The 26,928-nt window shown below is 36.8% G+C and overlaps 1 protein-coding gene and 1 long non-coding RNA gene across 9 annotated transcripts in view; one reads left to right on the top strand and one right to left on the bottom strand.

Annotated features, from left to right (window-relative positions):
• PNISR (PNN interacting serine and arginine rich protein) overlaps positions 1-25,440 on the top strand; it is a 31,796-nt gene extending 6,356 nt beyond the window's left edge. Inside the window, exons 2-13 of one of the 8 annotated variants that reach the window (XM_085005706.1) lie at positions 2,756-2,836; positions 5,044-5,162; positions 7,115-7,303; positions 9,167-9,390; positions 10,827-10,998; positions 14,127-14,317; positions 16,196-16,333; positions 18,905-19,004; positions 19,720-19,773; positions 20,951-21,121; positions 22,445-23,089; positions 23,777-25,440. In XM_085005706.1, the coding sequence (XP_084861832.1) occupies positions 5,075-5,162; positions 7,115-7,303; positions 9,167-9,390; positions 10,827-10,998; positions 14,127-14,317; positions 16,196-16,333; positions 18,905-19,004; positions 19,720-19,773; positions 20,951-21,121; positions 22,445-23,089; positions 23,777-23,814 (2,010 nt within the window). In that variant the 5' untranslated portion in view covers positions 2,756-2,836; positions 5,044-5,074 and the 3' untranslated portion in view covers positions 23,815-25,440. 8 annotated transcript variants of the gene reach the window in all.
• On the bottom strand, positions 980-10,363 carry LOC146406130 (uncharacterized). Its single transcript, XR_014806339.1, has 2 exons — positions 4,466-10,363; positions 980-4,185 (listed from the first exon to the last, which is right to left on the bottom strand). It is a non-coding gene; the product is annotated as an uncharacterized LOC146406130 (long non-coding RNA).
• Positions 25,441-26,928: the final 1,488 nt, after the last annotated feature.

Below are 26,928 nucleotides of genomic sequence, written 5' to 3'. Positions count from 1 at the left end.
ACGGCTCCCTCCTTAACCCACTGAGGGAGGCCAGGAATCGAACCCACAACTACATGGTTCCTAGTCGGATTTGTTTCTGCTGAGCCACGATGGGAATTCCGTACCTTATTTATCTTAATGAATGGGAGTCTAGTGCATGGTTCACTCTTATCTGCACTTTGGTCACTAAAAGCAGATGTTCACTGTTAGAAACATGCTGCAGGTTTTTGAGTTAAATGGTGAGTGTATTCATCTGTGGTTTTAAGTCGTTGTAGTGGAATTTTTATAAAATTCTCTGCTAAATTGTCTTCCAAAAAGACTAGGCATTTGGTATCTTACCTGCCCCCTTGTTCAGTATTCACCCTCTGTAGGCAGATAAAGTTTCTCAGCTGTGGATTTAGTTGAAACATTTTATTAAATAGCTTCTAACTTATTACTTCCTTGACTTTACTGTCATCTTTGCTGTGTTTTTATTCTGCTCTACTTGTCACAATTTCACATAAGATGTTTGCAGCCTAAGTCTATCAAACACTATATTTGAATAGTAGCTTCTTTAAAACTTTAAGGTGGAAAAAAGCTTTGGAAAACATAGTAAAAGTAGAAGTGGTTGATTTTAACAAACAGAAAAATGATTATAAGTAACACAAATCACTCTTGAAAATATGTAAGTACAATGTCTTTGGGCATAGGAAAGCTTGGAAGTTTTGGTTTGGTTTGGTTTTTTTTTTCCTCTGGTTTTGTTTTTTGTTTTTTTTTTTTCTTCTTCTTTTTACAGCTGCACCTGTGTGGTATGGAAGTTCCTAGGCCAGGAGTCAAATTGGAGCTGCAGCTGTGGCCTGTGCCATAGCCATGGCAACACTGCCTCTGAGCCACATCCTGCCACTTGTGCTGCAGCTGGCAGCAAAGCTGGATCCTAAACCCGCTGAGTGAGGCCAGGGATTGAACCTGCATCCTCACAGAGACACCATTGGGTCCTTAACCTCCCGAGTTGCAATGGGAATTTTTGTTTTAATAAAAGCTTCAACCTATGATATTTTAAGAAGTAGGGACAGAAAGATTTTTTTCCTAAGGATAAAAGGAAATCTAGCGAAGTCTTAGGTTGCTTTACAAGAAGAAAATGGAAATGAGTAGAAATAGATTGGTCTGATTCCCACCTCCACCCCCCCACGCCCTAGTTGTAAACTATAGTGCTATCAAAAAAAAATACTGAGAAAGTCTTGGTGATGCTATCAATAACTACTTATTCAAGCTTTCTGTTTCCAAGTTTTTGTATTTTCCATTTAATCCTCACAATAACCGTATGAAGTAGACATTTATTACATCTACCATTTTACAGATGAGTTCCCTGGTGGTTGAGGGTGTTAAGGATCCAGCATTGTCAATACGTGGCTCCAGTCAGCACGTATTAGACAGCAAGGTTTGATCCCTTGTCCAGTAGCTTCACATGCTGTGGGCATAGCTTAAAAAAAACAAACAAAAAAAAATAACCTCAAACAAAAGAAATAAAAACCTGACAATTGAAAAGGTTGGCTATGACAACTATTAAACATGAGTAAGTAGAAGAAACTTTGTTTAGAGTGATTTCTTTCTTTCTTTCTTTTTTTTTTTTTTGGTCTTTTTGCCATTTCTAGGGCTCCTACCTCGGCATATGGAGGTTTCCAGGCTACAGGTTTAATTGGAGATGTAGCCGCTGGCCAACACCACAGCCACAGCAACGAGGGATCTGAGCCGCGTCTGCGACCTACACCACAGATCCGAGGCAACGCCGGATCCTTAACCCACTGAGCAAGGCCAGGGATCGAACCCGCAGCCTCATGGTTCCTAGTTGGATTCGCTAACCACTGAGCCACGATGGGAACTCCTGTTTAGAGTGATTTCTAGAAAAATAAATTTATGTATTGGAATTGATGATAAGGAGTGAACACATACTGTTTTCATCATTTGAGTGGTTTTACTATGTGCACATCTATTTGAAACTCCAGTAGGCGGTTATGGAGCTAGTTTTAATGCCTACATTGTATGAGTTTGCAACCCACAACAGAAAAATCTATGCATTGAATTCCAATATGTTTTAGAGCTTTGGAAAACACAGCAAGCTGAGCTTACTCTAGTGTTTTGGTTTTCATGTGTATAGGTCAGCAGCTTTCTTATTATTAACCTTTAAAAAGTAAGAGAGAAGCTACAGACCATTTGTTCATTTGTTGTTTAGTGACTGCTATGTCACCTGCTTAGACAGCAAGAAGCTGTCCTGTGTATTTAGAAGATAAGAAGAATACATTTGTCTCTCAGCTTTAAAAAGGTATTGATCTAATGGGAAGAAAGTGAAACCATTTGAGGGATAAATTATTCTCACCTTGCTGACGTTAAATTTTTAAACTTGGAATTCCATAGAAAAATCTGAATGTATTATCTTATTTGTACCATTTAACTTCATATCAGATGGATGAGATCTTTTAAAATGTTTGTTGTTCCTTTTTTTTTTCTCAGTATTTGTGACAGTCTCTAAATTTCTTGGCATTGCTTTGTATTGTTAACATTGTTCAAGTAAATAAAAAAGATATTTTGGAAGAAAAATGTTTTAAAAGCTTTACTTCCTTTCTGATATACCTGTTTCTCTTCAATTTATAATGATAGAATGAATGAAAGTATAATGAAGAAAAAGGTTCCATATTAGTTTGCAGATGGTCACACTTTCATGTTGCATCTCTGGAATTTATTTTGATTAATTATAATACCTCTTCATAATGTAAATGCAAATGTATACTTTTTTTTTCAGGGTCTAAGTAATCTCGCTGCTATGCTTCCAAGCTGTAGTTCTGAATCAACCTAAATTTTAAAGAGAAGGCGAACCTCTGAGGTCAGTCAAAATAGCAGTTGGTATTTATTTCTTCTGGGTGTTCCTCTTTATTTGTTAGCTTTTAAGTAAACTTGTAAATGAAGTTACCTTTCAAGGGTGCCAATGAGTCATTGGATTTTAAAGGGCTTTAGAGGTATAGTTGAAAAAGCAGAGAGGGGAAAAAGAAGAGCAAAGAGAATCTAAAGAGAGATAAGAAAAAGTAGTATATTTAGCTTAGAATTGATACCTAGTCCAGTTGTTGGCCTTAAGTGTAGTACTATTTAGTGCCTATTTTGCCATGTTCTAATAATACCATTATAATAGAATATATTAATACACCTAGAAGGCAAGTGCACTTGACTCATAAGTAAATCAAGATTATATCAAAGGAATGCATCTTCTCTAATTCACAGTGTTCTTCAACTGAGAGGTCAGGATCTGTCATTGATAGAACTATGTAACATTCTGAGAATGTCACCAACATTGTAGTTGCAAGCTACACTGCACTGTAACAGCCAATTATCCTGTTTAAGTTGGTACCGATCACTTCCTTATTATCTGGCTTTCCTTCTTTTTGTGATCATGCAATCTTAAGATGTAGTTTTGTTTTTAGAATAGAGGAAAGGGTCAATCTAAAAGGATTCATTTAGTAGACATTTCTTTAATGTCTGCTATGTGCAAAGTCCTGGGGTACAAGATGAAGAAACATACCCTGCTTACTATGTGTGTTATTGGTTCTTGAATAGGGTTGTATAAAGTACAAAGATAATATGATTTGTAGGCATTTAAAACTTTTTATAATGAAAGTTTTCAAACTAGTTTATAGATAAGTAGACCAGTGTGATGAACCCCACTGCCCCCATACCCATCACCTAGATTTACTAGATAGTAATAGATATTAACATATGTTCTTTTCCCCTTACTCTTCCATGCTAATTGTATGTTAAGAAACCTGATCTCGTAGACTGTCTCACCTTCTGAATTTGTCTGATTGTTTCTTTTGATACTATTTGGCCAATACCTTTGTCCCCTATAATTCCTTTACACTGGAAGTAAGAGCCAAAAGCTTGATTGAATTCAGGTAAATATTTTTGGTGAAAATATTCATTGTGATTCAGGGGTTATAATGTATCTAGTGAGTAGAGATCTAATAATCTCTAGGGGAGATATTTCGGCAGCCTTTGAATTTGTGGTTTCCCATCGGCTTTTCTTCTAAGATTGCTTGAATTAGTTGTTTTTATTAAATTTGACTGTAAGACAGTTTTCTACCTTCTGCATTCATTAACTGTAATTTAAAAGAAGTTTTCCTTCATTAGCTAGTGCTCTTTGCTTATTCTCCAGCGAATCTTGGTTGGGGGAGATTATATCACCTTTTTTTCTTTTTTTTTTTTTTTTTTTGTCTTTTTGCTATTTCTTTGGGCCGCTCCCGCGGCATATGGAGGTTCCCAGGCTAGGGGTCGAATCAGAGCTGTAGCCACTGGCCTACGCCAGAGCCACAGCAACGCTGGATCCGAGCCGTGTCTGCAACCTACACCACAGCTCACGGCAACGCCGGATCGTTAACCCACTGAGCAAGGGCAGGGACCGAACCCGCAACCTCATGGTTCCTAGTCGGATTCGTTAACCACTGCGCCACGACGGGAACTCCACCTTTTTTTCTTATAGTCTTCAAAATAATTACATTTCCAGAAATTTATTGGGAAAAAAATAGATTTTTTTTTTCCTCCTTTTAAGCTAAACTGACTAGAGCTATGTTTGTCCCTAAACTTTTCTTCCTCCCCCCCGCCCCCTTTTTAGGGCTGCACCCACAGCATATGGAAGTTCCCAGACTAGGGGTCAAATTGGAGCTGCACCTGCTGGCCTGTGCCACAGCCACAGCAACTTGGGATCTGAGCTGAGTGTGTGATGTATACCACAGCTCATGGCAATGTCAGATCCTTAACCCACTGAGTAAGGCCAGGGATCGAACCCTCATCCTCCTGGATACTAGTCAGGCTTGCTACGAGTGAGCCATAATGGGAGCTCCTGCCCCTAAACTCTTAACACCAGCATTAACATGAAATTTTCTGCTCTTACTTGCCAATCAAAAAATTCGTTTCCTCTGGCAACCTTTTGACCAGAATTTTAGAGCTCTGATCACATAAATGTATCATCATATAATAATGTGTGAGCTTTTAAAATTAAAGAACTCTCATTTTCATTTTTAAATTATGTTTATTTTGTTGAAGACTGAAAATCAAATATATTTTAAAAGTCAAGATGTGGGATCAAGGAGGACAGCCTTGGCAGCAATGGCCCTTGAACCAACAACAATGGATGCAGTCATTCCAGCACCAGCAGGATCCAAGTAAGGAAGCAAATTGAATTTAGGGGGTAAGGGAGTGGAGGTATATAGAAATGAGTGGGAAATAGGCACTGGGATCAAAGGAGATAGAATTGGGATTGGTTTATTTGATCATTTTATGGTCAGATTTTAACTTTATCTCATAAATAATCTTGCCTAGCACATGTATTAGGGAATGGACTTCCCTTTAGAAGATTCCTGCAGATAGAAAACTTCTTAGAGGTTTTATGTTTTTAGAACTGATTTAATTCTTGTTTTCTAAACAGGAAAGTCTTTCTTAAATCAGTTGCTTATAAGTTAATCATACTTCTGCAGTTAATTCTGAATCTTAGGATTCTATGTAGATCACAGTGAAGGATGGTTTGCTGTATCATTTAAAATTTTTCCTTTAATATGGAATATTTCAAGCATATACAGATGTAGAAGAGAGTATAGGGTGCCCCATTTTTACTTAACTTTCATAGTTGTTGATTCGTAGCCAATTTCATTAAATTGATATGACCCCGTCCACTTCCCTGCTTTCTTATTAGGTTAATCCTATTTCCTTCCTTCCTTCCTTCCTTCCTTCCTTCCTTCCTTCCTTCCCTTCCTCCCTCCCTCCCTTTTTAGGGCCTCACTCTCTGCATATGGACTTTCCCAGGCTAGGGGTCCAATTGGAGCTATAGCCGCTGGCCTTGGCCACAGCCATGGCAGTACCAGATCCTTAACCCACTAGGCGAGGCCAGGGATCGAACCTGTGTCCTTATGATTACTAGTCAGATTTGTTTCCACTGAGCCACGACAGGAACTCCCCCTATTTCTTGTTTTTCAATAGCTACATAGCATTCTGTCATAGGACTATATTGTTATAAATCCACTTTTTGCTTTTTACGGCCACGCCTGTGGCATATGGAAGTCCTAGGCTAGGGGTCAATCCATGGCCATAGAAGTGCTGGATCTGAGCCTCGTCTGCGACCTACACCACAGCTTGCAGCAATGCTAGATCTTTAACCCACTAAGAAAGGCCAGGGATCGAACCCACATCATCATGGGTACTAGTTGGGTTTGTTGCCACTGAGCCACAACGGGAACTCCAGTGATAAATCCACTTTTAGATGATTGATTGCATGTGACTTTTTACTTTTGAAATCATTACCATAATTTTGTATATGTATCATTATTACTTCTCCAGTTATTTTCTCAGGGAAACAAAAATCCAAGAACTAAGTTCGGTAGATCACAGTTGCACACTTAAAAGTTGTAGATATATACATTGCTAAGTTTAACTTTATTTTTGTCAAAACTTATGAGAATATACCTATTTAATTTGCTAAACTGGGATGTGAAAAACTATATCTTAGTCTACTGTTGTCTTTATTAAAACTGTTAGATCTTAAATTGTTAAGTATAGATATTTGAGGAAAGGAGGTTCTTTAAGATAGTGGAGACAATGAATTTTGAGTAAAGAATGGCTAAGATGTTGTCATTGTCGAAATAAGGAGATGTATTTTGACTAGAGAAAGGAGTCAGAGATGCTGAAGAAGAGTGACTGAGAAAACAGAACAGCTCTCTGTACTCATCTGAGGCTTATAGGATCCACTGTAGACCTGAATGGGACCTGTTTGAGAAAAAGTTTAATCATTTGTATTTATGGTGGTTTAAGAAAAGCATAGGAATTTTTAAAAACTCAATAAAGTAAGGTACAGTGTACAAGTTTTCTTAGGAGTTAATGTTAGAAATTGGTTAAAAGTGTTTTTTGTGGAATCCTGTTTTGAATGTCTTAAGTATTTAATATTACTTGGTAGCCTGAACATGGGTTAATTTCTAAGTGTTTTTTTTTTTTTTTTAGCTATAATGTTCTGTAATATTTTAAATCTCTAGTAAGTAATAAATGAAATGCTTGTTTTACATAGAGGCACTATTCTTTTAGCTCCTATATTCTGAATGCCAAATTCTGCTTTATTAAATTACATTAGGCCAGATTGACTGGGCTGCATTGGCTCAAGCTTGGATTGCCCAAAGAGAAGCTTCAGGACAGCAAAACATGGTAGAACAACCACCAGGAATGATGCCAAATGGACAAGATATGTCTACAATGGAATCTGGTCCAAATAATCATGGAAATTTTCAAGGGGATTCAAACTTTAACAGAATGTGGCAACCAGGTTTGTTGTTTATGTTTTCCAAATTTTAGGACCATTTTAGAAATAAAATGATTAAATGAAATTGTTTAATTTGCTTAGTTTTATGACTTCTTGAAATTAATGGTTCTCAAAGACTAGGTGGTGTCATTTAGATTTGGCCTTGAAATTTTGTGGTTTAAATGATTCTATACTCATTCTGCTAGCATAATGGCACTCAGTTTGATTCTTTTCTTGGTTCTTCATTCCTAGGCTGACAGGGGCTGGGAACACTGGAAACCTCACTTGGCATCTAGGGAAGAGAGCATTCTATGTCTCTCTGTTGCAACCTCTGGCCTTTTCAGAAGCAGTACTGGCAGAGCAAAACATGTTCAGTCTCTAATTAAAGAAAAATTGTGTCACTGTGTGACAAATTAGTCTGTCAAATACACTCTGCCCCCCCCATCCACCCATCTTTCTCTTCCTTTTTTTCCAGATAGTCAAGATCTTCCATAAGTTTTTATCTGTTTGTTTATTTTTGTTTGATTGCTTTTTAGGGCTGCACCTGCAGCATATGGAAGTTCCCAGGCCAGGGGTGAAAGTAGAGCTACAGCTACCAGCCTGTGCCACAGCCTCAGCAACATGGGATCCGAGATGCATCTGCAACCTACGCCACAGCTCATGCCAAGGCTGGATACTTAACCCACTGAGCGAGGCCAGGGATCAAACCTGAATCCTCATGGGTACTAGTCAGGTTCCTTTCTGCTGAGCCATGCCAGAACTCCCTGTTTGTTTACTTTTTTTTTTTTTTTTTTTGTCTTTTTGCCTTTTCTGGGGCCGCTTCCCTTGGCATATGGAGGTTCCCAGGTTAGGGGTTGAATCAAGCGGTAGCCACCGGCCTACACCACAGCCACAGCACCGTGGGATCCGAGCCACGTCTGTGACCTACACCACAGCTCACGGCAACGCCAGATCCTTAACCCGCTGAGCAAGGTCAGGGATCGAACCCGCAACCTCATGGTTCCCCCGCCACAACAGGAACTCCTCTTTACTTTTTTTACCTCACAGTATGATTTAGGTTCCTTGTTGCTAGTTTAGTTTTCTATGACGTGTTATTATTTTTAATAGTCACTTCAGATTATTTATAGTTGACTCTTACATTTGAGTATGATAATGGTGAAGTCATATTTCCTTTTCCCTATTAGTACATATTGTTTCTCAATGTTAGAATGGAAAACTCAGGAAGTAATCCTCTAATATCACTTTGAAAAGGATAATGAATATTCTCTGATACTGGGAGATAGTTCATTTCTAGTTTTCTTGAGTCTATGCCAAATTTTCCCACATTTGAAAATGTTTTTGTTTCTAAGTTCAAGTTTATTGATGATTGACCTCAGCATCACCACTTTGCCAACTTTGCTGACTTTCTTTGTGTCCCAGGCAAATGATTTGCCTCTGTGTGCCTCTATTTCCCCTCCTGAAATTGGGAAAATAATACCTGATTTCCCCCTACCTCACAGGGATGTTGTGAGGATAAATGTGTTCATGAAAGACAGAAATTATATAAAATCACAAGGTATTATTTTTATGGTGTTGTTACGGAACAGAAATAGAAAAACCCAACAAAAAATTTCTTTGGATTTTGTTGTGTTTATTAAAAATAATTTGGGGCATTTGTTTTCAGTTTGTTTAGGATATGAAGTAGGGTGGAAGTTAGCTATTTGAATTATTTATTCGATTAATTCATTGCATATTTTTAAGATACACAAAAGGAATTTGACCAAGAAGTCATAGATTTTTTAATCTCTTTCTTTACTTGAAAAATCTAGCTTTCTTGAGATCTTAAAAATTTGTGTTGATTTTGTTATAACCCCCTGTTGAATGTTTTTATGCCTAAATCCTAAATAGAATGGGGAATGCATCAGCAACCCCCACACCCCCCTCCAGATCAGCCATGGATGCCACCAACACCAGGCCCAATGGACATTGTTCCTCCTTCCGAAGACAGCAACAGTCAGGACAGTGGGGAATTTGCCCCTGACAACAGGCATATATTTAACCAGAACAATCACAACTTTGGTGGACCACCCGATAATTTTGCAGTGGGGCCAGTGAACCAGTTTGACTATCAGGTGAAAGATATTTTGTTACTTTAATATTGTAGATGTGCACGTAATCCATTCTTTGGAAGTGTCTCATCAAGAGTACCTAAGATATGTGTTTCACGTTTCAGTCTTGTACAGATAAGCACATACTGTGTCTCAGAAAAGCTATTAATTTTTGAGTATTAAATCACTAGGTTTTTATGGTTTGCTTAGGAAAATGGTATAAAGGATTTTTAGAGAAAATTTTGAATAAAATGAAAAGTATGTAAGTGCAATAGCTATATGATGTTTTGTTTTCTAATTTATAATTTCCAGATGGTATCTTTAAATATTAAATAAAGTTTAGAAAATGCACAGTAGTCGAATATATTATTTATCAATAATAGATTATGGTTAAAACATGAATAAAATACATGAAGAAGGTAGATCATCTTTCTAAATGTAATTCCTTCTGCTATGTAGAGTTAAGACTTGTTCTAGTGTTGTCATTTTTTTTTCATTCTGACATGACATGTTGATGGAATTGTACATATAATTTCCTTTGTAGCATCTAATTCATTCCTAGGGACATAGAACTCTATGGAGAATAGTGTCATTATGTGGGGCTTAATTTTTCTACTTACTCTGCAAGGGTCTACCCTTAAATTATAGTGGTAGATGTCATTTTGAAAAAACTGATTGCAAAACTGTTACCTTTAAACTGAGTTATTTAAAGTTTTGGGAAAAAAAAAACCCATATGTTATTTCATTGATTGTATGGATATTGGGCATAAATGTAAACAGTATTCACTTTTAGATAGTAATCCTCTTATTCATACATATGCAAGTACTTTTGTATACATATGTTTGGTATACAGATATGATAGTTTTTGTTTTGACAAAATGTAGTAGCAGAAAGCTTCTACTTACACCACATTTGCTTGGTAGATCCCTATGCTAATAAGACAAAGAGCTCTGTTGGCGTCCAGCTTAGAAAAGCCTCTAAAAAGGGCAAAATTGCAAAAAAAAAAAAATTTAATATGATTAAGTAGCTTTTATCTTTGCTTAAATTAATGACAAGCTCATAAGTAGAAAGTTAGAATTGATTTAATTTTTTTCCATGTATATTCTAGTTACAGAAAAACTGACGTATTTGATTTCTTGGTATTGGAAGGTTTAGCTTATAAATGAATTCAGGATGAAAAAGCTCATCTGTATGTTCTTTTCTATACTTCTTGATAGTAGTGTATCAGCTGAATTTTATGTGGCTCTTTGCATTTACATAGGCAGAAAAATCTTTATTTTTCTTAAGAAAAGTAAGCCTAGGTTCTTGGGGCTACAGAAATATCGGTGGATATTAGAATCATGGAATTCTTGGATTTGCTGCACACATGGATTTCTACTGTCCCAGTTCATAACACGCGTGTGTCCCAGAGAATATATTGTATTAATGTGAAGAAAAATAAACTGCAATACTCTTTCAGCATGGGGCTGCTTTTGGTCCACCGCAAGGTGGATTTCATCCTCCTTATTGGCAACCAGGACCTCCAGGACCTCCAGCACCTCCCCAGAATCGAAGAGAAAGGCCATCATCTTTCAGGGATCGGCAGCGTTCACCTATTGCACTTCCTGTGAAGCAGGAGCCTCCACAAATTGGTAGTTGTTTAAATTTAGTGAACTACAATTGACATAATTTCTTTCTCTTTTCTTTCTTTTTTTTTTCCTCTTTATTGGGCCACACCCACGGCATATGGAAGTTCCCAGGCTAGGGGTCGAATCAGAGCTACAGCTGCTGGCCTACACCACAGCCATAGCCATGCAAGTTTTGAGCCACGTCTGTGACCTTCACCACAGCTCACAGCAGTGCCAACCCTTAACCCACTGAGTAAGTCCAGGGATTGATGACACAGCTCAAATACGCTGGTTGGGTTCGTTAGCACTGAGCCATGACAAGAACTCCTGACATGATTTCTTTTTTTTTTTTTTTCCCCCTTGTTTTTTTCTAGGGCCACATCCACGGCATATGGGGGTTCCCAGGCTAGGGGTCTAATTGGAGCTGTAGCCGCCGGCCTACACCAGAGCCACAACAACACCAGATCTGAGCCACGTCTGCAACCTACACCACAGCTCATGGCCACACCAGATCCTTACCCACTGAGCAAGGCCAGGGATCAAACCTGCAGGGTTTGATGGTCCTAGTCGGATTCGTTAGCCACTGAGCCACTACGGAAACTTCTGACATGATTTCCTGATCATATGAAAAGGATGTTTTATTTTCTTAAATCGTTCTAGGAGTTCTTATTTGGCGTCTTGGGAGCGCTTGGTTGCAGGTTCCATTCCTGGCTGAGCACAGTGGGTTAAGGATATGGCATTGCAATAGCTGCAGCTTAGGTCGTGGCTGTGGCTCAGATCGGATCCCTGGGGCTGCCAAAAATGAAAAAAAAAAAAATTGTTCTAATACTCTGTTATGTTAGGAATTGATACTCTAAAGTCCTAACATTCTATAATTATAAACCTTAAATTAAAAGATACTAGTCTAAAATATTAAAAGTTTGAATGATTTTCTTTAAAAAAAATCTTTACTTTAAACTCCAGATTTTGTGAGGAAATGTAAATTCATCATAACCTTACATGTTGATATTTTCTTTGATGTTGACAGATGCATTATGCCAATATATGATGAGTTCCCTCTTTTAAAACGTTGTTCTCTGTCTCTGAATTTTTTACAGTCTCAGTTCATCTGATATACTGCTGTCAGATTTATTTTTCTCTGTTTCACTTTCTGTAATGTTTAGTTTAAATTTTTTTTTTTTTTTTTTTTTTTTTTTTTTTTTTTGCTTTTTAGGGCCACATCTGCAGCATGTATAAGTTTCCAGGCTAGGGGTTAAATCGAAACTATGGCTGCCAGCCTACACCACAGCCACAGTAATGTGGGATCCAAGCTGCATATGTGACCTACACCATAGCTCATAGCAATGCCGGATCCCTGACCCACTGAGTGAAGCCAGGGATCAAACCTGCTCTTCATCCTCATGGATACTTGTCAGATTTGTTTCTACTCTGCCACAGTGGGAACTCCAGAAAGTTTTAATTTTTAAGTAACATATTAGAAGTAATCTATTGCCAGTGACAAGCTACATGTTTATGTTCCTTTTAATCTGGAAATCCAAATCTAGCAGTTAATGGGCCAGAGCACTTAAGTCTTTTCCTTTTTTGTCACAAAGTAGACATTTTAGGAAGATTCTAAATTTTTTTTAAGAAATAATGTTAGTTCAAATCTTTTTTTTTTTTTTTTTTGAGCATGTACTAGTCTATTTTTTAATTATAGTTGATTTACAGTGTTGTGCCAGTTTCTGCTCTACAACAAAGGGACTCAGTTATTCATGTATTACATTCTTTTTATATTCTTTCCCATCATGGTCTCCCCCAGGAGAGTGGCTAGTCCCCTGTGCTGTACAGTAGAACCTTGTTGTTTATTCATTCTAAATATAATAGTGGCATGTATTAATCCCATACTCCCAGTCCATTTGGCTTCCTCCCCACTCCTCAGATGAATTCTTTTTTCTCTTCTTTTTTTTTTTTTTGGTGGCACATGGAGGTTCCTGGGCCAGGAATTGAATCTGTGCTGAAGCTGTGACCTACACCACAGCTGTGGCAATGCCATATCCTTTAACCCACAGCACCAGGCTGGGGATTAAACACACACTTCCACAGCGACCTGAGCCCCTGCAGTTGGAACTCCAAGTGAATCTTTCCCCTTTTTGTTTGTTTGTTTGTTTTTTAGAGCCTTGGCATATGGAAGTTACTAGGCTAGGGGTCGAATTGGAGCTACAGCTGCCAGCCTACACTATAGCCGCAGCAACGTGGGATCTGAGCTGCACCTGTGACCTACACCATAGCTCACAGCAACACTGGATCCTTAACCCACTGAGCAGGGCCAGGGATCGAACCCGCATCCTCATGGATCCTAGTTGGGTTCGTTAACCCCAAGCCATGAAGGCAACCCCATCCCCCAAATGAATTCTTAATGGAAAAATGGACTTGTGGTTTTGTTTAGCTCTGTTATGTTTTCATATTTTATGAAGCAGCAGAGTGTAAGAGTTGGCCCTGAACTAGCCCCAGTCACTACTTTTTTGTCCTAGTAACCTTGAACACATCACTTAATCTCTGTGAGCCTCAGTTTCCTCACTTAAAGGAGATGGCATAGTAGCAGTGCTCTTTTAGGGCTTTTGTATAATTAAGTGAGATAATGTGCTTTCATAATGCCCTGGCACATTGTAAGGATTAAGACAGCATTCACTGTTGCTATTGAAAGTGACGATTTTAAAGAAAAGTATTGTGTTTTAGGGGACTGCTTTTGTAACTACAGTCATTTAAATGAGTATGTGACCAGAAACAAATAGACTTCTCTATCTCTTGCCATGTATCCACCCAATGAAACCTGTTAAAATGTCATGGGTTGGATAATCTGGTTTCTAAAATTGTTTTAAATTCTAGAAGTAATAATTAATAGGCAGTTTGATAACTCTTAAATGTTTGTTGTCTCTCAACCAACTTGGGTAGAAAATATGAATGTACATGTTAGGTAATATCTATCTTTTTGAATTTCAGTGATTGCTATAAAATAGAAATTGATGATATTTACTAAGTTTGTACACTTTTTTTGTTCCACCCAGTAATATCTTGATACAGATAATAAGGAAATTTTAAAAGAATAAAGAACTCATGCATCTATGACTTCCACTTAACCGACTTAGGAATATTTTTTTTTCCATGTGAAACAGATGCAGTAAAACGCAGGACTCTTCCAGCTTGGATTCGAGAAGGTCTTGAAAAAATGGAACGTGAAAAGCAGAAGAAATTGGAGAAAGAAAGAATGGAACAACAACGTTCACAATTGTCTAAAAAAGAAAAGAAGGCCACAGAAGATGCTGAAGGAGGAGATGGCCCTCGTTTACCTCAGAGAAGTAAATTTGTAAGTAGACTATCATGACATGAAACTCCATAAAGTATCTTATGTGAAAAGTTTATTGACTTTGACTGACTTATTTCACTTAGTATGATAATCTGTAGGTCCATTCATGTTGCTGCAAGTAGCATTATTCTTGGCTGAGTAATAGTCACACACACTGTATATATATGCCCAGGAGTGGGATTGCTGATCATATGGTAACCAATTTTTAGTTCTTTAAGAGACCTCCATACTGTTTTTCCATATTGGTGGCACCAATTTACATTAACTGTTTAAAAATATGATACCACATGTATGTGGAATTTTTAAAAAATGATATAAATGAACTTATTTTAAAACAGGAACAGACTCATTGTTGTAGAAAACAAATGTATAGTTACCAAAGGGAAAAGGGGAGGAGAGGGATAAATTGGGAATTTGGGATTAACAGGTACATACTACTTGGAGTTCCCATTGTATCTCAGTGGATTAAGAACCTGACTAATACCCATGAGGATGCAGGTTTGTTCCCTGGCCTTGCTCGAGGGGTTAAGAATCTGGCATTGCCACAGCTGCGGCATAGGTCATAGGTGCAGCTCAGATCCCGTGTTGCTGTGGCTGTGGTGTAGGCTGGCAGCTGTAGCTCCAATTCGACCCCTAGCCTGGGAACTTCCATATGTCAAGGCCCTAAAAAACAAACAAAAAAATAAAAAGAAAAACAAAAGGCTACCACTGTTAAAATTTACCTTAAAAGGTTTTTTTTTGGTTACTGTTTGGTGATTATCTTCCCTCTCCTCCTAGATGCCTTTGGACTTGTGTTACATGTATTCTTTCTCTGGTTCACATAGTCTTTCCATTGTAGTATTTGAGTGATTGCCTGGTAGTAGGATTGTTAAAAGTGACTGTGAAATACTTTTTTGCCTAACCATACAGAGACAAACTGCTGGTATTTCCTCTGTCTGAAGTTAGACCTCATTTCTTAACCTATCTGTTCATTATGTAGCTGAAAAGAGACAAATTTCAGTACCAGCTGAGATCTTTTTAGACTTTTTTTTTTTTTTTTTGGTTTTTAGGGCTTGCACTCACAGCATATGAAAGTTTCCAGGGTATAGGGATCAAGTCAGAGCTACAGCTGCTGGCCTATACCACAGCAGTGCCAGATCATGGCCACGTCTGTGACCTACACCACAGCTCACGTCAACACCAGATCCTTAACCCACTGAGCAAGGCCAGGGATAGAACCCGCAATCTCATGGTTCCTAGTCGGATTTGTTTCTGCTGAGCCACGATGGAAACTCCAGAGTTTTATTTATAAGTCACATGATTTTAGGTAAATAGCTGAAATTTACAGCTATGAAAGTTACTGAATAATTGTGATCCATTTACCCAAAATTCTACATACCACCTCATTTTATGACCATCAAATAAAATGGGTATTCATTAAATCAGTCTTTGGTCATGATGTGCTCCTAGTTATTCATAAAATAAGGTAAAATTTGACTCAGGAAAAAAATGAAAAATAATTAGTTGATTCTTTTTAAGACGTGGTCATCCTACGTTTCCTCTTAGGTAGCACTTTAAATTACCAAGTGAAATCTACAGCACAAAAAGGCAATTCAGAGAAAAATTTCTTTTTTGGTGGTGGGGGCAGGGTTGGTTGCATCTGCAGCACGTGAAAGTTCCTGGCCCAGGGATCTAACCCGCACCACAGCAGTGACCCAAGCTGCTGCAGTGACAATGCCAGATTCTTAACCCACTGTGCTACAGTAGAACTCGAGAAATTTCATTCTTATGTATCTGCTTCATAGACTTTAATTTGGGGTTTTGAAATAGAATATGTAAGAACTGTTTTATATTATAAACATGAATTCGAGCTACCCAAAAGTACTATTACTCTTTTAGGATAGTGATGAGGAAGATGAAGACACTGAAAATGTTGAGGCTGCAAGCAGTGGAAAAGTCACCAGAAGTCCATCTCCAATTCCTCAAGAAGACCAGAGTGAACCAGAGATGACTGAAGAAGAAAAGGAGTATCAAATGGTAGAATGTTAAATTTCTTACCTTAGAATTACGTTTTTTTTAAAAAGATCTTTTTTTTTTTTTTTTTTTTTGTCTTTTTGGTATTTCTTTGGGCTGCTCCCGAGACATATGGAGGTTCCCAGGCTAGGGGTTGAATCGGAGCTTTAGCCACTGGCCTACGCCAGAGCCACAGCAACGCGGGATCCGAGCAGCGTCTGCAACCTATATACCACAGCTCACGGCAACGCCGGATCTTTAACCCACTGAGCAAGGGCAGGGACCGAACCCTCAACCTCATGATTCCTAGTCGGATTCGTTAATGACTGCGCCACGATGGGAACTCCCATTTTACTTATTTATTTATTTTTTTGTCTTTTTGCCTTTTCTAGGGCCGCTTCCCGCAGCATGTGGAGGTTCCCAGGCTAGGGGTCTAATCAGAGCTGTAGCTGCCAGCCTACGCTAGAGCCACAGCAAGGCGGGATCTGAGCCGCGTCTGTGACCTACACCACAGCTCGTGGCAACTCCGGATCGTTAACCCACTGAGCAAGGGCAGGGATTGAACCTGCAACTTCATGGTTCCTAGTCGGATTCATTAACCACTGCACCATGACGGGAACTCCAGGATTAAATTTTTATTAATTGGGGTATAACTGACATATAACATTATATTACAATGTTTATCTTCTTTAATTTAAAAAGAATTAAAAGAATTATTGGTTGACTATCTTAAAACATTTACATTGAAAACTTATGAAATAGTTATAAAATGTATATCTGCTGGGCAATAATATCTGCTAAATCCAAGTAACACTTAAAATACAAAATTACAGCTTATAAAGGAGGTATTAAGCACATTTCCATTTTTTGTTTGCTTCTGTTTTTTTAGGGCTGCTCCCATGGTAGCATATGGAATTTCCCAGACTAAGGGTCAAATCAGAGCTGCAGCTGCTGGCCTACATTACAGCCACAGCAATGCCGGATCCGAGCCGAGTCTCTGACCCATACTGCAGCTCACAGCAATGCTGAATCTTTAACCCACTAAGCAAGGCCAGGGATCGAACCAGCATCCTCATGGATACTATTTGGGTTCTTTACCCACTGAGCCACGACGGGAAGTCCCAAGCACATTTTCTAATACCAACGGTGTAATTAAATAGCCTTTTATTACATGAGACCCAAGAGAACATTTATTGATCTATTTTTTTCTAAAAAATGTTTTTTGGGTACTAAGGAGATCGAAAGGCTGCATAGAAGAGTAAATTTGGGAAGGACTAGGTTGAACACAATTAAACATTACTTTATTGCAAGACTTATCACAGCTTTCACTGTCTGTAATGTATATTGTTGTTTTCTGAGATCAGGAATATAATATGCTGTGTTTCTCATATTTAAAGACCAGTGATTTTTGGAATGTCTTTAGATGATGCTGATTCAGTGTACTTTAATTTTAGTAGCTGAGTAATCTGGAGTCCAGGGAAATAAAGTATCTGACTAATGGTCTACATTTGAAACAGCTGTTGGTACCCAAACCGGTGTTAGAAGCCACCTCTTATTTCTTATTGTATTCTCTATTATAGTAATTAAGAAAAGAGGGCTTCATCTCACAGAATGGAATAACTGCCTTTTCCTTATTTTTCTTGTTTCCCCTCTCTCAAATTTTACTTTGAGTTGAGAGTTAATGTGAGTTCCTAAGTGACTTAAGAAACTAGCTTTTTTGGAGTTCCCGTAGTGGCGCAGTGGTTAACGAATCCGACTAGGAACCCTGAGGTTGTGGGTTTGGTCCCTGCCCTTGCTCAGTGGGTTAAAGATCCGGCGTTGCCATGAGCTGTAGTGTAGGTTGCAGATGCTGCTTGGATTCCGCGTTGCTGTGGCTCTGGCATAGGCCGGTGGCTACAGCTCCGATTAGACCCCTAGCCTGGGAACTTCCATATGCCGAGGGAGCAGCCCAAGAAATAGCAAAAAAAGACTAGCGTTTTGCTGCGTGCTAATGTTACTAAATGAAGGGACACTACTATCAAAACACTCGTGGAACTTCTTATTAATAGGAATTTAAAAAAGATGTTTTTGTCTCTGGATTTGGGATTCAGCATGTCTATACAGATAAATCCACATTTTTTTTTTTAATCCACATGATTTTGAAATTAAAATTTTAAAGTTCTGATGTTTTAAAATAATTTCAAGATATTCTATTCCTTGGAATAGCTGATCTAATCTCTAAAAATTTTTTTTTTTTTTTTTTTTTGCTTTTTAGAACAGTACCCGTAGCATATGGAGGTTCCCAGGCTTGGGGTTCAATTGGAGCTACAGCTGCCAGCCTACACCACAGCCACAGCAATGCCAGATCCAAACTACGTCTGTGAACTACACCACAGCTCATGGCAACACCAGATTCTTAACCCACTGAGCAAGGCCAGGGATCAAACCTGCAACCTCATGGTTCCTAGTCAGATTCATTTCCACTGTGCCACGATGGGAACTCCTAAAAATATCTTACAAAATGTCTTTGTCTTTTAATTTTTTTGAAAATGTCAAAATGTATCAGTAACTGTAATAATTAATTAGAAAAAAAACACATAAAATATCCTTCCTTAGATGTTGCTGACAAAAATGCTATTGACTGAAATTCTACTGGATGTTACAGATGAAGAAATTTATTATGTAGCCAAAGATGCACACCGGAAAGCAACGAAAGGTATATTAGGGGTGTTCTTGGTTTTCTTTTTCTGGGGGTTTTTTGGTTTTGGTGGCTATTTTGGACTTTTTTGTTGTCCTTGTTGAATTAATAGCAGATTTTGAATATTCTCTTGCATGTTTTAACTCTTTGGGAAAGGTTAGATTTGTAGACACCATATTAAAACTATACAAATATTTTTGTTTTATCCAACCTACCTGAGCACAGATCAGCAGTTTTGCTGTTATTTTATAAAATGTATTGTGAAAAATTCTTGATGTTCAATTTCACCTGATTTTTTTATAGATACCATGGTAATGGTATATGATTTCTATTATAGTTAGTTTGACTAATGAATTGAATTATGAACCTTCAGAATTTTCACAGTTTACAACTTATAATTCTTACAGAAGCAAGTAATGCTCTCCCCACCCCATAACACTTAAAAAGTATATTGAAAGAAAATTTTAAATAATGGGCCATACCTCAAACATAAAAATACCAGTGTACTGGTCAATATTTTTCCTCATTATCAACCAATATCAGCTCACATCACAATTAAAATTTCAAGGCCAGACATGCTACTAGTTTAAAATGAATGTTATGTTTTTAATGTTTCTTCTCTCCCCAAAAAGCAGCAATAGTAGTAGATTAAACAATACCATAGACTCTCATGACTATGAAATCGTGGCTATTTGTGTTAACATGTTGTTCCTGTTGTTGATGTGATACAAAGCTCCTGCAAAACAGCTGGCACAGTCCAGTGCACTGGCTTCCCTCACTGGACTCGGTAAGTATTCTCCTTATTTGTGAGAGGGCCTTAAAGGGAAACACACTTACCTTGTCTCTCTACGTGTTCCGTTTTGAAACTGTACTATTCCTACTCAGTTTATAAAGTTTAGGTCTTAGGGTTATATTAGTCTGTAGAAGATTTGCTTATTTTGTTCTTTACTCAAGCATTCACAGTGGAATGATAAATGTGACTAATTCAGAGTTTATTAGGGCAAGTTGTAATAGTTCATAATTTAGCCATTTTAGCATTTAGGCTCACTTTTAAAATTATTACATACATGCCTTAGGGAAGTACCTGTCCGCTAATGCTTTTAAGGACCTTTATTTAGGTTGTGTTGCAGCAAGTCAAATTTTAATGTAGTGGAAAGGATTTATCTTATAATAGTAGTGATGTGTTCATGATTTGCTACTTGCATGATATATTACCAAGTATATAGAAGCTTGAATTTGCCTTTTCCACATTCATTTCAAATTAATTTTTTTGAGGATCAACAGAAATGGGTAAAACCAAAAGCCCATGTAGTTTTGTTACGATTATTATTTAGATCACTTCAGGGTGGGGAGTAGTTTTAGCACAGTACCATTTCTGTATCAGTGAGAATTACAGTATTCTAATTTTATTAGGAAAAAACTTAGCATCCCTTGGGTTTCTAAGCTTTGAACAGTGAAGGAGTTAAAGTTAGAAATATTTTCAGGGAGTTCTCTTGTGGTGCAGCTGGTTAAGGATCCAGCATTGTCACTGCAGTGGCTCAGGTTACTGCTGTGGTACGAGTTCTGTCCCTGGCCCAGGAACTTGCATATGCTGTGGGTGTGACCAAAAAAAAAAAAAATATTTTCAGGATCATCACAAATATGCTTAAGATAGTATGAATTGATTGTGCTTTAGTGAAGCTGTGTTACTGCCCTGTTAAATGGTTTTGTTGGTTATTTAGCATAGACAGACAAAATCACATATATGAAATGTTCCTGAAAGAATAAAATATAAAGTATCGGTTTTCCTGAGGGTTCTTTGTATTCCTTAGGCATTGTAATTTATACTCCTCCCCACCCCGAATAAGCATATTCTTTCAAGAAAAGGCAATGAAAAAAGAAATGAGTTTTCTTCTCAGACCGTAAAAAGTTTTTAGTGTATAAAGTGGTTTTTACATATGATAGACTGGGCTTTATGCACACAGGTGGACTGGGTGGTTATGGATCAGGAGACAGTGAAGATGAGAGGAGTGACCGAGGCTCTGAGTCATCTGATACTGATGATGAGGAATTACGGCACCGAATCCGGCAAAAACAGGAAGCTTTTTGGAGAAAAGAAAAAGAGCAGCAGCTGTTACATGATAAACAGATGGAAGGTATATCTTTTTAATGTTTGTACAAACTTAATGTTTATACAGTTCTGTTTGTATTTCTTTTTATTTTTCAACCAACCTAGAAATATTAAAGTATAGAATCAAGACTTAAATAATATGTGATATAAGTGAAACCATGGTTTTTGGCTCATTTACAATTTTATCAAACTTAAAATCAAAATTAATTATTGTGGGGAGTTCCCACCATGGCACAGCAGGTTAAGAATCTGGCATTGTCTCCTTAATGGTACAGATTCAATCTCCAGCCTGACACAGTGGGCTAAGGATCTGGTGTTGTCATAGCTGTGCCGTAGGTTGCAGCAGCTGCTTGGATTTGATCCCTGGCCCAATAATTTCCATATGCTGTGGCTGTGGCCAAAAAAGAAAAAAAAAATAATTGTGGTATTCAGAATATGTAGTTTATAAAAGTTAAACCATGTTTTTGTTTTGTTTTGTTTTAGGAGGATATTCCACTGGCTATAAGTTAAGCTATTTTAGAGTATTTTTATTTCTTGTTACTCAAATGAAAAAATACTTTGAAAGGGGGAATGCATTATAAACTATTCAAAAATTTGGAATTTCTTTCTTTTTTTTTTTTTTTTTTTGGTCTTTTTGCCATTTCTTGGGCCGCTCCCACGGCATGTGGAGGTTCCCAGGCTAGGGATTGAATCGGAGCTGTAGCCACCAGACTATGCCAGAGCCACAGCAACTTGGGATCTGAGCCGCGTCTGCGACCTACACCACAGCTCACTGCAAGCCGGATCATTAACCCACTGAGCAAGGCCAGGGATTGAACCCGCAACCTCATGGTTCCTAGTCAGATTAGTTAACCACTGCGCCACGATGGGAACTCCTGGAATTTCTTTTTTGAAAAATCTTGTTTGGACAATTTGAAAAATAGCAAGAGTTAAAGGCTGCAAATTTCCTGTAAATTACTTATTTACATTCAAGTTGCCTTCTTGTACAATAGGCAATACTTGTTTTATAAGTACCTTTACACTTTGGTACTCTACTGCTATACTGTTCAGGAAGGTAGCTAACTGCATGTTGCTATTGAGCATTTGCATTGTAGCTAGCCAGAATTCAGTTGCATTGTAGGTATACTATTCCAAAGACATTACATTAAAATAATAAAAAGCAGAATATCTCAGTATTCTTTGTAACTGATTACATGTGATAATAGTAATATTTTTATATGTTAAGTTGCATTCTATTTCTGTTGAACAGTGCTGCTGTATTTTTGTAGTTTAGTAGCTTGAAATTTGGTAGTGTGGGAGCATTTTCATTGTGCTTTTGCCTTAGTATTTTTTTCTTTTTCTGTTTCAGAAGAGAAGCAACAAACAGAAAGGGTTACAAAAGAGATGAATGAATTTATCCATAAAGAGCAAAATAGTTTATCAGTACTAGAAGCAAGGGAAGCAGATGGTGATGTGGTTAATGAAAAGAAGAGAACTCCAAATGAAACTATGTCAGTTTTAGAACCAAAAAAAGAGCATAAAGAAAAAGAGAAACAAGGAAGGAGTAGATCAGGAAGTTCTAGTAGTGGTAGTTCCAGTAGCAATAGCAGAACTAGCAGTACTAGTAGTACTGTCTCTAGCTCTTCATACAGTTCTAGCTCAGGTAGTAGTCGCACTTCTTCTCGATCTTCTTCTCCCAAAAGGAAAAAGAGACATAGTAGAAGTAGATCTCCAACAGTTAAAGCTAGACGTAGTAGGAGTCGAAGTTACTCACGAAGAATTAAAATAGAGAGCAGTAGGGCTAGAGTAAAGATTAGAGATAGGAGGAGATCTAATAGAAATAGCATTGAAAGAGAAAGAAGAAGAAATCGAAGTCCGTCCCGAGAGAGACGTAGAAGTAGAAGTCGCTCAAGGGATAGGCGAACCAATCGGTCCAGTCGCAGTAGGAGTCGAGATAGGCGTAAAATTGATGATCAACGTGGAAATCTTAGTGGGAGCAGTCATAAGCATAAAGGTGAGGCTAAAGAACAAGAGAGGAAAAAGGAGAGGAGTCGAAGTATAGATAAAGATAGAAAAAAGAAAGACAAAGAAAGGGAGCGTGAACAGGATAAAAGGAAGGAGAAACAAAAAAGGGAAGAAAAAGATTTTAAGTTCAGTAGTCAGGATGATAGGTTAAAAAGGAAACGAGAAAGTGAAAGAACATTCTCTAGGAGTGGTTCTATATCTGTTAAAATCATAAGACATGATTCTAGACAGGATAGTAAGAAAAGTACTACCAAAGATAGTAAAAAACATTCAGGCTCTGATTCTAGTGGAAGGAGCAGTTCTGAATCTCCAGGAAGTAGCAAAGAAAAGAAGGCTAAGAAGCCTAAACATAGTCGATCGAGATCCATGGAGAAATCTCAAAGGTCTGGTAAGAAGGCAAGCCGCAAACACAAGTCTAAGTCCCGATCAAGGTAGTATACTTTTTAAAGTATTTTGTCTGATTTTTAAAAAAAAAAATTTGACTGAATTTATTCAAAGTTGAAAGTGTCCTTTCTCTCTCTCTCTTTAATAAACTCAATTTGGTACTGATAAATTATCATAGTCTTAAGTAATTTTAGAAATCCTATATAATATTATTTATTTGAAAATTGCAGATTCTTTAGTGTAAAATACATTTTTATTTTTAAATTTTATCTTTTCCCTTTCTTTTTTTCAGATCAACAACCCCTCCCCGTCGTAAACGCTGAGGAATGATGTGGCAAGAATGCCATGATGTTTAAAAAATTCCATGAGTTTTAAGGGCTTGTCTCATTATAGAGGCACATTGTGGCTGTGTAGGTGAAACCAGAATCTTTTTTTTTTTTTTTTTAAATCTGTAAATAGGTGTACTTTTTCCAAATGCTGCTCCAAGTTACTTAATAGGATTTCTTTGTATTACATTTTTTTCAAAAAAAAAAAAATAGTGCATAATAAGACTATAAACATGCCATTCTCTTTCAGCTGTAATGTTCTTAAAATTATTCTTGAATGTACTGTGATGTCAATAAAGCTCTTTAGTTCATTTTTGTTAACTTCTTGCACCTTAATTTTATGATTTTAAACTAAGGAACGTACTTTTATAAAAAGGCAGCTGGAATTTTGTATAACAGGTTTTAAAGGTACTTCCTCTCATCTTCCCCAAAGAAAATGGTTTTAACTTAATAGTTTGTCAAAGTTTGTAAATTGTACCCATGGATTTTTGTCAAATTCCAACAATAAGGGTGTAGAAGAGGGCCAGAAATAGACCTTTACTTTTCATTTGGAAGCATTTGACAGCTTTCTAAACTTTTCTTCCTGTTTGGGGATTTTTCAATTAATATATTCTATGTATATAAAATATGGTTCACTCCTGTAAAATGAAATTGCTGGAATCAATCAAGCCAGTGCACCATTAGAATTATTTATAAGGAACGATTGTGTTTGACACTAGTAGTCAAGTCTGGACTATATTCTGCAGTTAGCCACTTTTGTCTTAAAGCATATTTTAAACACTTTGAGGTTGTAATAGAACTAAAACTCACAGTTCAGTATATTTATATTTTTAAAGTATAATATGACCTCAGCTCAGTGGAGGAATGCTGTATTATGCAGGTTTGTGTCAATTTCCTAACATTAAAATGACCTGGTTTTATCAGTTTCTTAAAATTATGATCAGTGAGTGGTCTAGCAATTTAAGGCAGTAGTAAGTTATGAGTAAAATGAGGCTCTGCAGGCATTTAAATGCTCAACTGCTTTCAGTGTCCACTTTATATGATTACTCACTTATGCCACAATAGATAAATCTTTGAAAATGAATGCTTTTAAATTATAATTTAAAAAGAGCAGGTGCAGGTCACAGAAAAATTTTAAAGTATGCCTTCTTGCCAGCAATAGTTCATTATAAAGTAAGCCAGGTTTTTGCCAAGATCAGTGTTTGTTTCTTCAAAACAAAGGTAGAAATAGATTTGTAATAGTGTGCTCTTGTACCTCTACATGGGTTCTTAATTTTGAGCAGTTATGCATTTATATAGAGGAAATAAATCAACTGTGAATAAATGCATGTTTACCAAAATGATTGTTTTACAGTGCATTTAGTTCTGATATTTATAAAGTTGACATTTCACACAATAACTTTTAAATAGTTTGGAATTCTATATAGTTTAGACATCAGTCACATCTGGAGACAAAGAAAAATGTGCAATATTTTTTATGTAGGTGAGCTAACACAGTGTACCTAATTGCAGAATTAATTATCTGATTAATTTGTAATAGATAAGTTGTATAACATTTTCATATCTTAAAATGTTTTTTAGATCTATCTTCAAGTGAAATAATATTTTCAAAATAAAATTCTACAGAAAAGTTCTGCTGCCTATGATATGCACATTTTTGGGCAAGATATGAACTAGAGCCAAAAAGTATTTGACAGTTTGATTTACTCTGATAATATGCAAGCTTCTTATCATTTAAATCTGTAGATATTTTTAAAAACATAGTCATGATGTAAGTGATTATTAGTAAATACATCAATGTTAAAATTAGGTATTTGGGTTTTCAATTTAGAGAATTCATCATTCATTTTCATTGACGTGTAACAAAGTGTGTTTACCTTGAGTGGTAAGTTATAAAATAGGGCTTCCATGATTTGGGGTATGAATGCTAAAATTTATGTTTAAGTTAATTAGATGTATAATTTGGTTATGAAATCTTTTTAAATGACACCTCCATAAAATTAATAGATTAATTTTTTGAGACAATCATTGGTCTGGATTGGTTAATAAAAACTGTCTTAAGAGGTTTTCTTTTAAAACACTTCTAGTGTATTCATCATACTTGATTTTATGGAATGGGGTAAACCACACCATTAAGAGAATAAAATGTAATTTGGAAAGGTTATTATAAGATTTGTTTCAGGCCCCCAAATATATGAATAAAGATTGGTGTGGAATTTCAGTGCATATGTTTTCTGCCCTTGTAAAATGTCTTTTTAAAAAATTTATTTCTAATGGTATGATACACAGTAGGTGAACTTTCCAAACATCATCTATATTTAGTATCTGAGTTACTCTGTTTCTTCTAAGAAAGACATGAAGTATAATTAGTAGATGAGATTTTTAAATTTTATGTGGGAATTTTTACATAGGAATTATGTAAAGTCCTAAGTATTATAGAAATCTTTACACTTAAACTGCATTCTTCCTTATTTTTCGGCTGTGCCTGTGGCATGTGGGAATTCTTGGGCCTGGGATTGAACTTGTGCCACAGCAGTGACCTGAACCACAGCAGGGACAATGCCAGATCCTTAACCTACTAGGTCACTAGGAAACTCCTAAACTGAGTTTTTCTTTCTTATACATTAAAATCTATGATTTTTAAGGTTTCTAAGATACTAAGCATAGTTGAATGGAAATAGTATTAGATTCATCGCAATGTCTTGACTCTGCTGCTTGATGTATTTTGGGTAGATCACATAATCACTGTAGGGCTCAATTTCCTCAGCTATATGGGGGTGGAATTAGATTATCTCTAAGGTCTTAAACATTCTAGTCCTTAAGTTCTTCAGTTTTAAGAAGAATGTTGTAATGTCTAAACCTAAATGAGAAAATGGTCTTTTTAACTAACAGCCCTTAAATAACTGTGATGAGCTACATTTATACCATAAAGTTTATTAGGTGTCATTCATAGAGTTTTCCTATAAAAACACATAGGTTAAATCTGCCACATTTGGATTATGGTATTAAGTGTCAAGATAAAATTATCCAAAGTTACCAATTTATATGGAATTATATAAATATAAAAATTTACCAGTTAAACCTGAATGGGATATAACAGTGTTATTTCAAAAAGCTA

Source organism: Sus scrofa, chromosome 1 (genome assembly GCF_054392235.1).
Source record: "Sus scrofa isolate SSC_HxYL_T2T_F1_AM1 chromosome 1, Sscrofa_HxYL_maternal_Yorkshire_Landrace_v2.0, whole genome shotgun sequence".
NCBI lineage: Eukaryota > Metazoa > Chordata > Mammalia > Artiodactyla > Suidae > Sus > Sus scrofa.
Note: the sequence above shows the minus strand (reverse complement) of the source record. Positions and strands in the feature narration are given on the sequence as shown.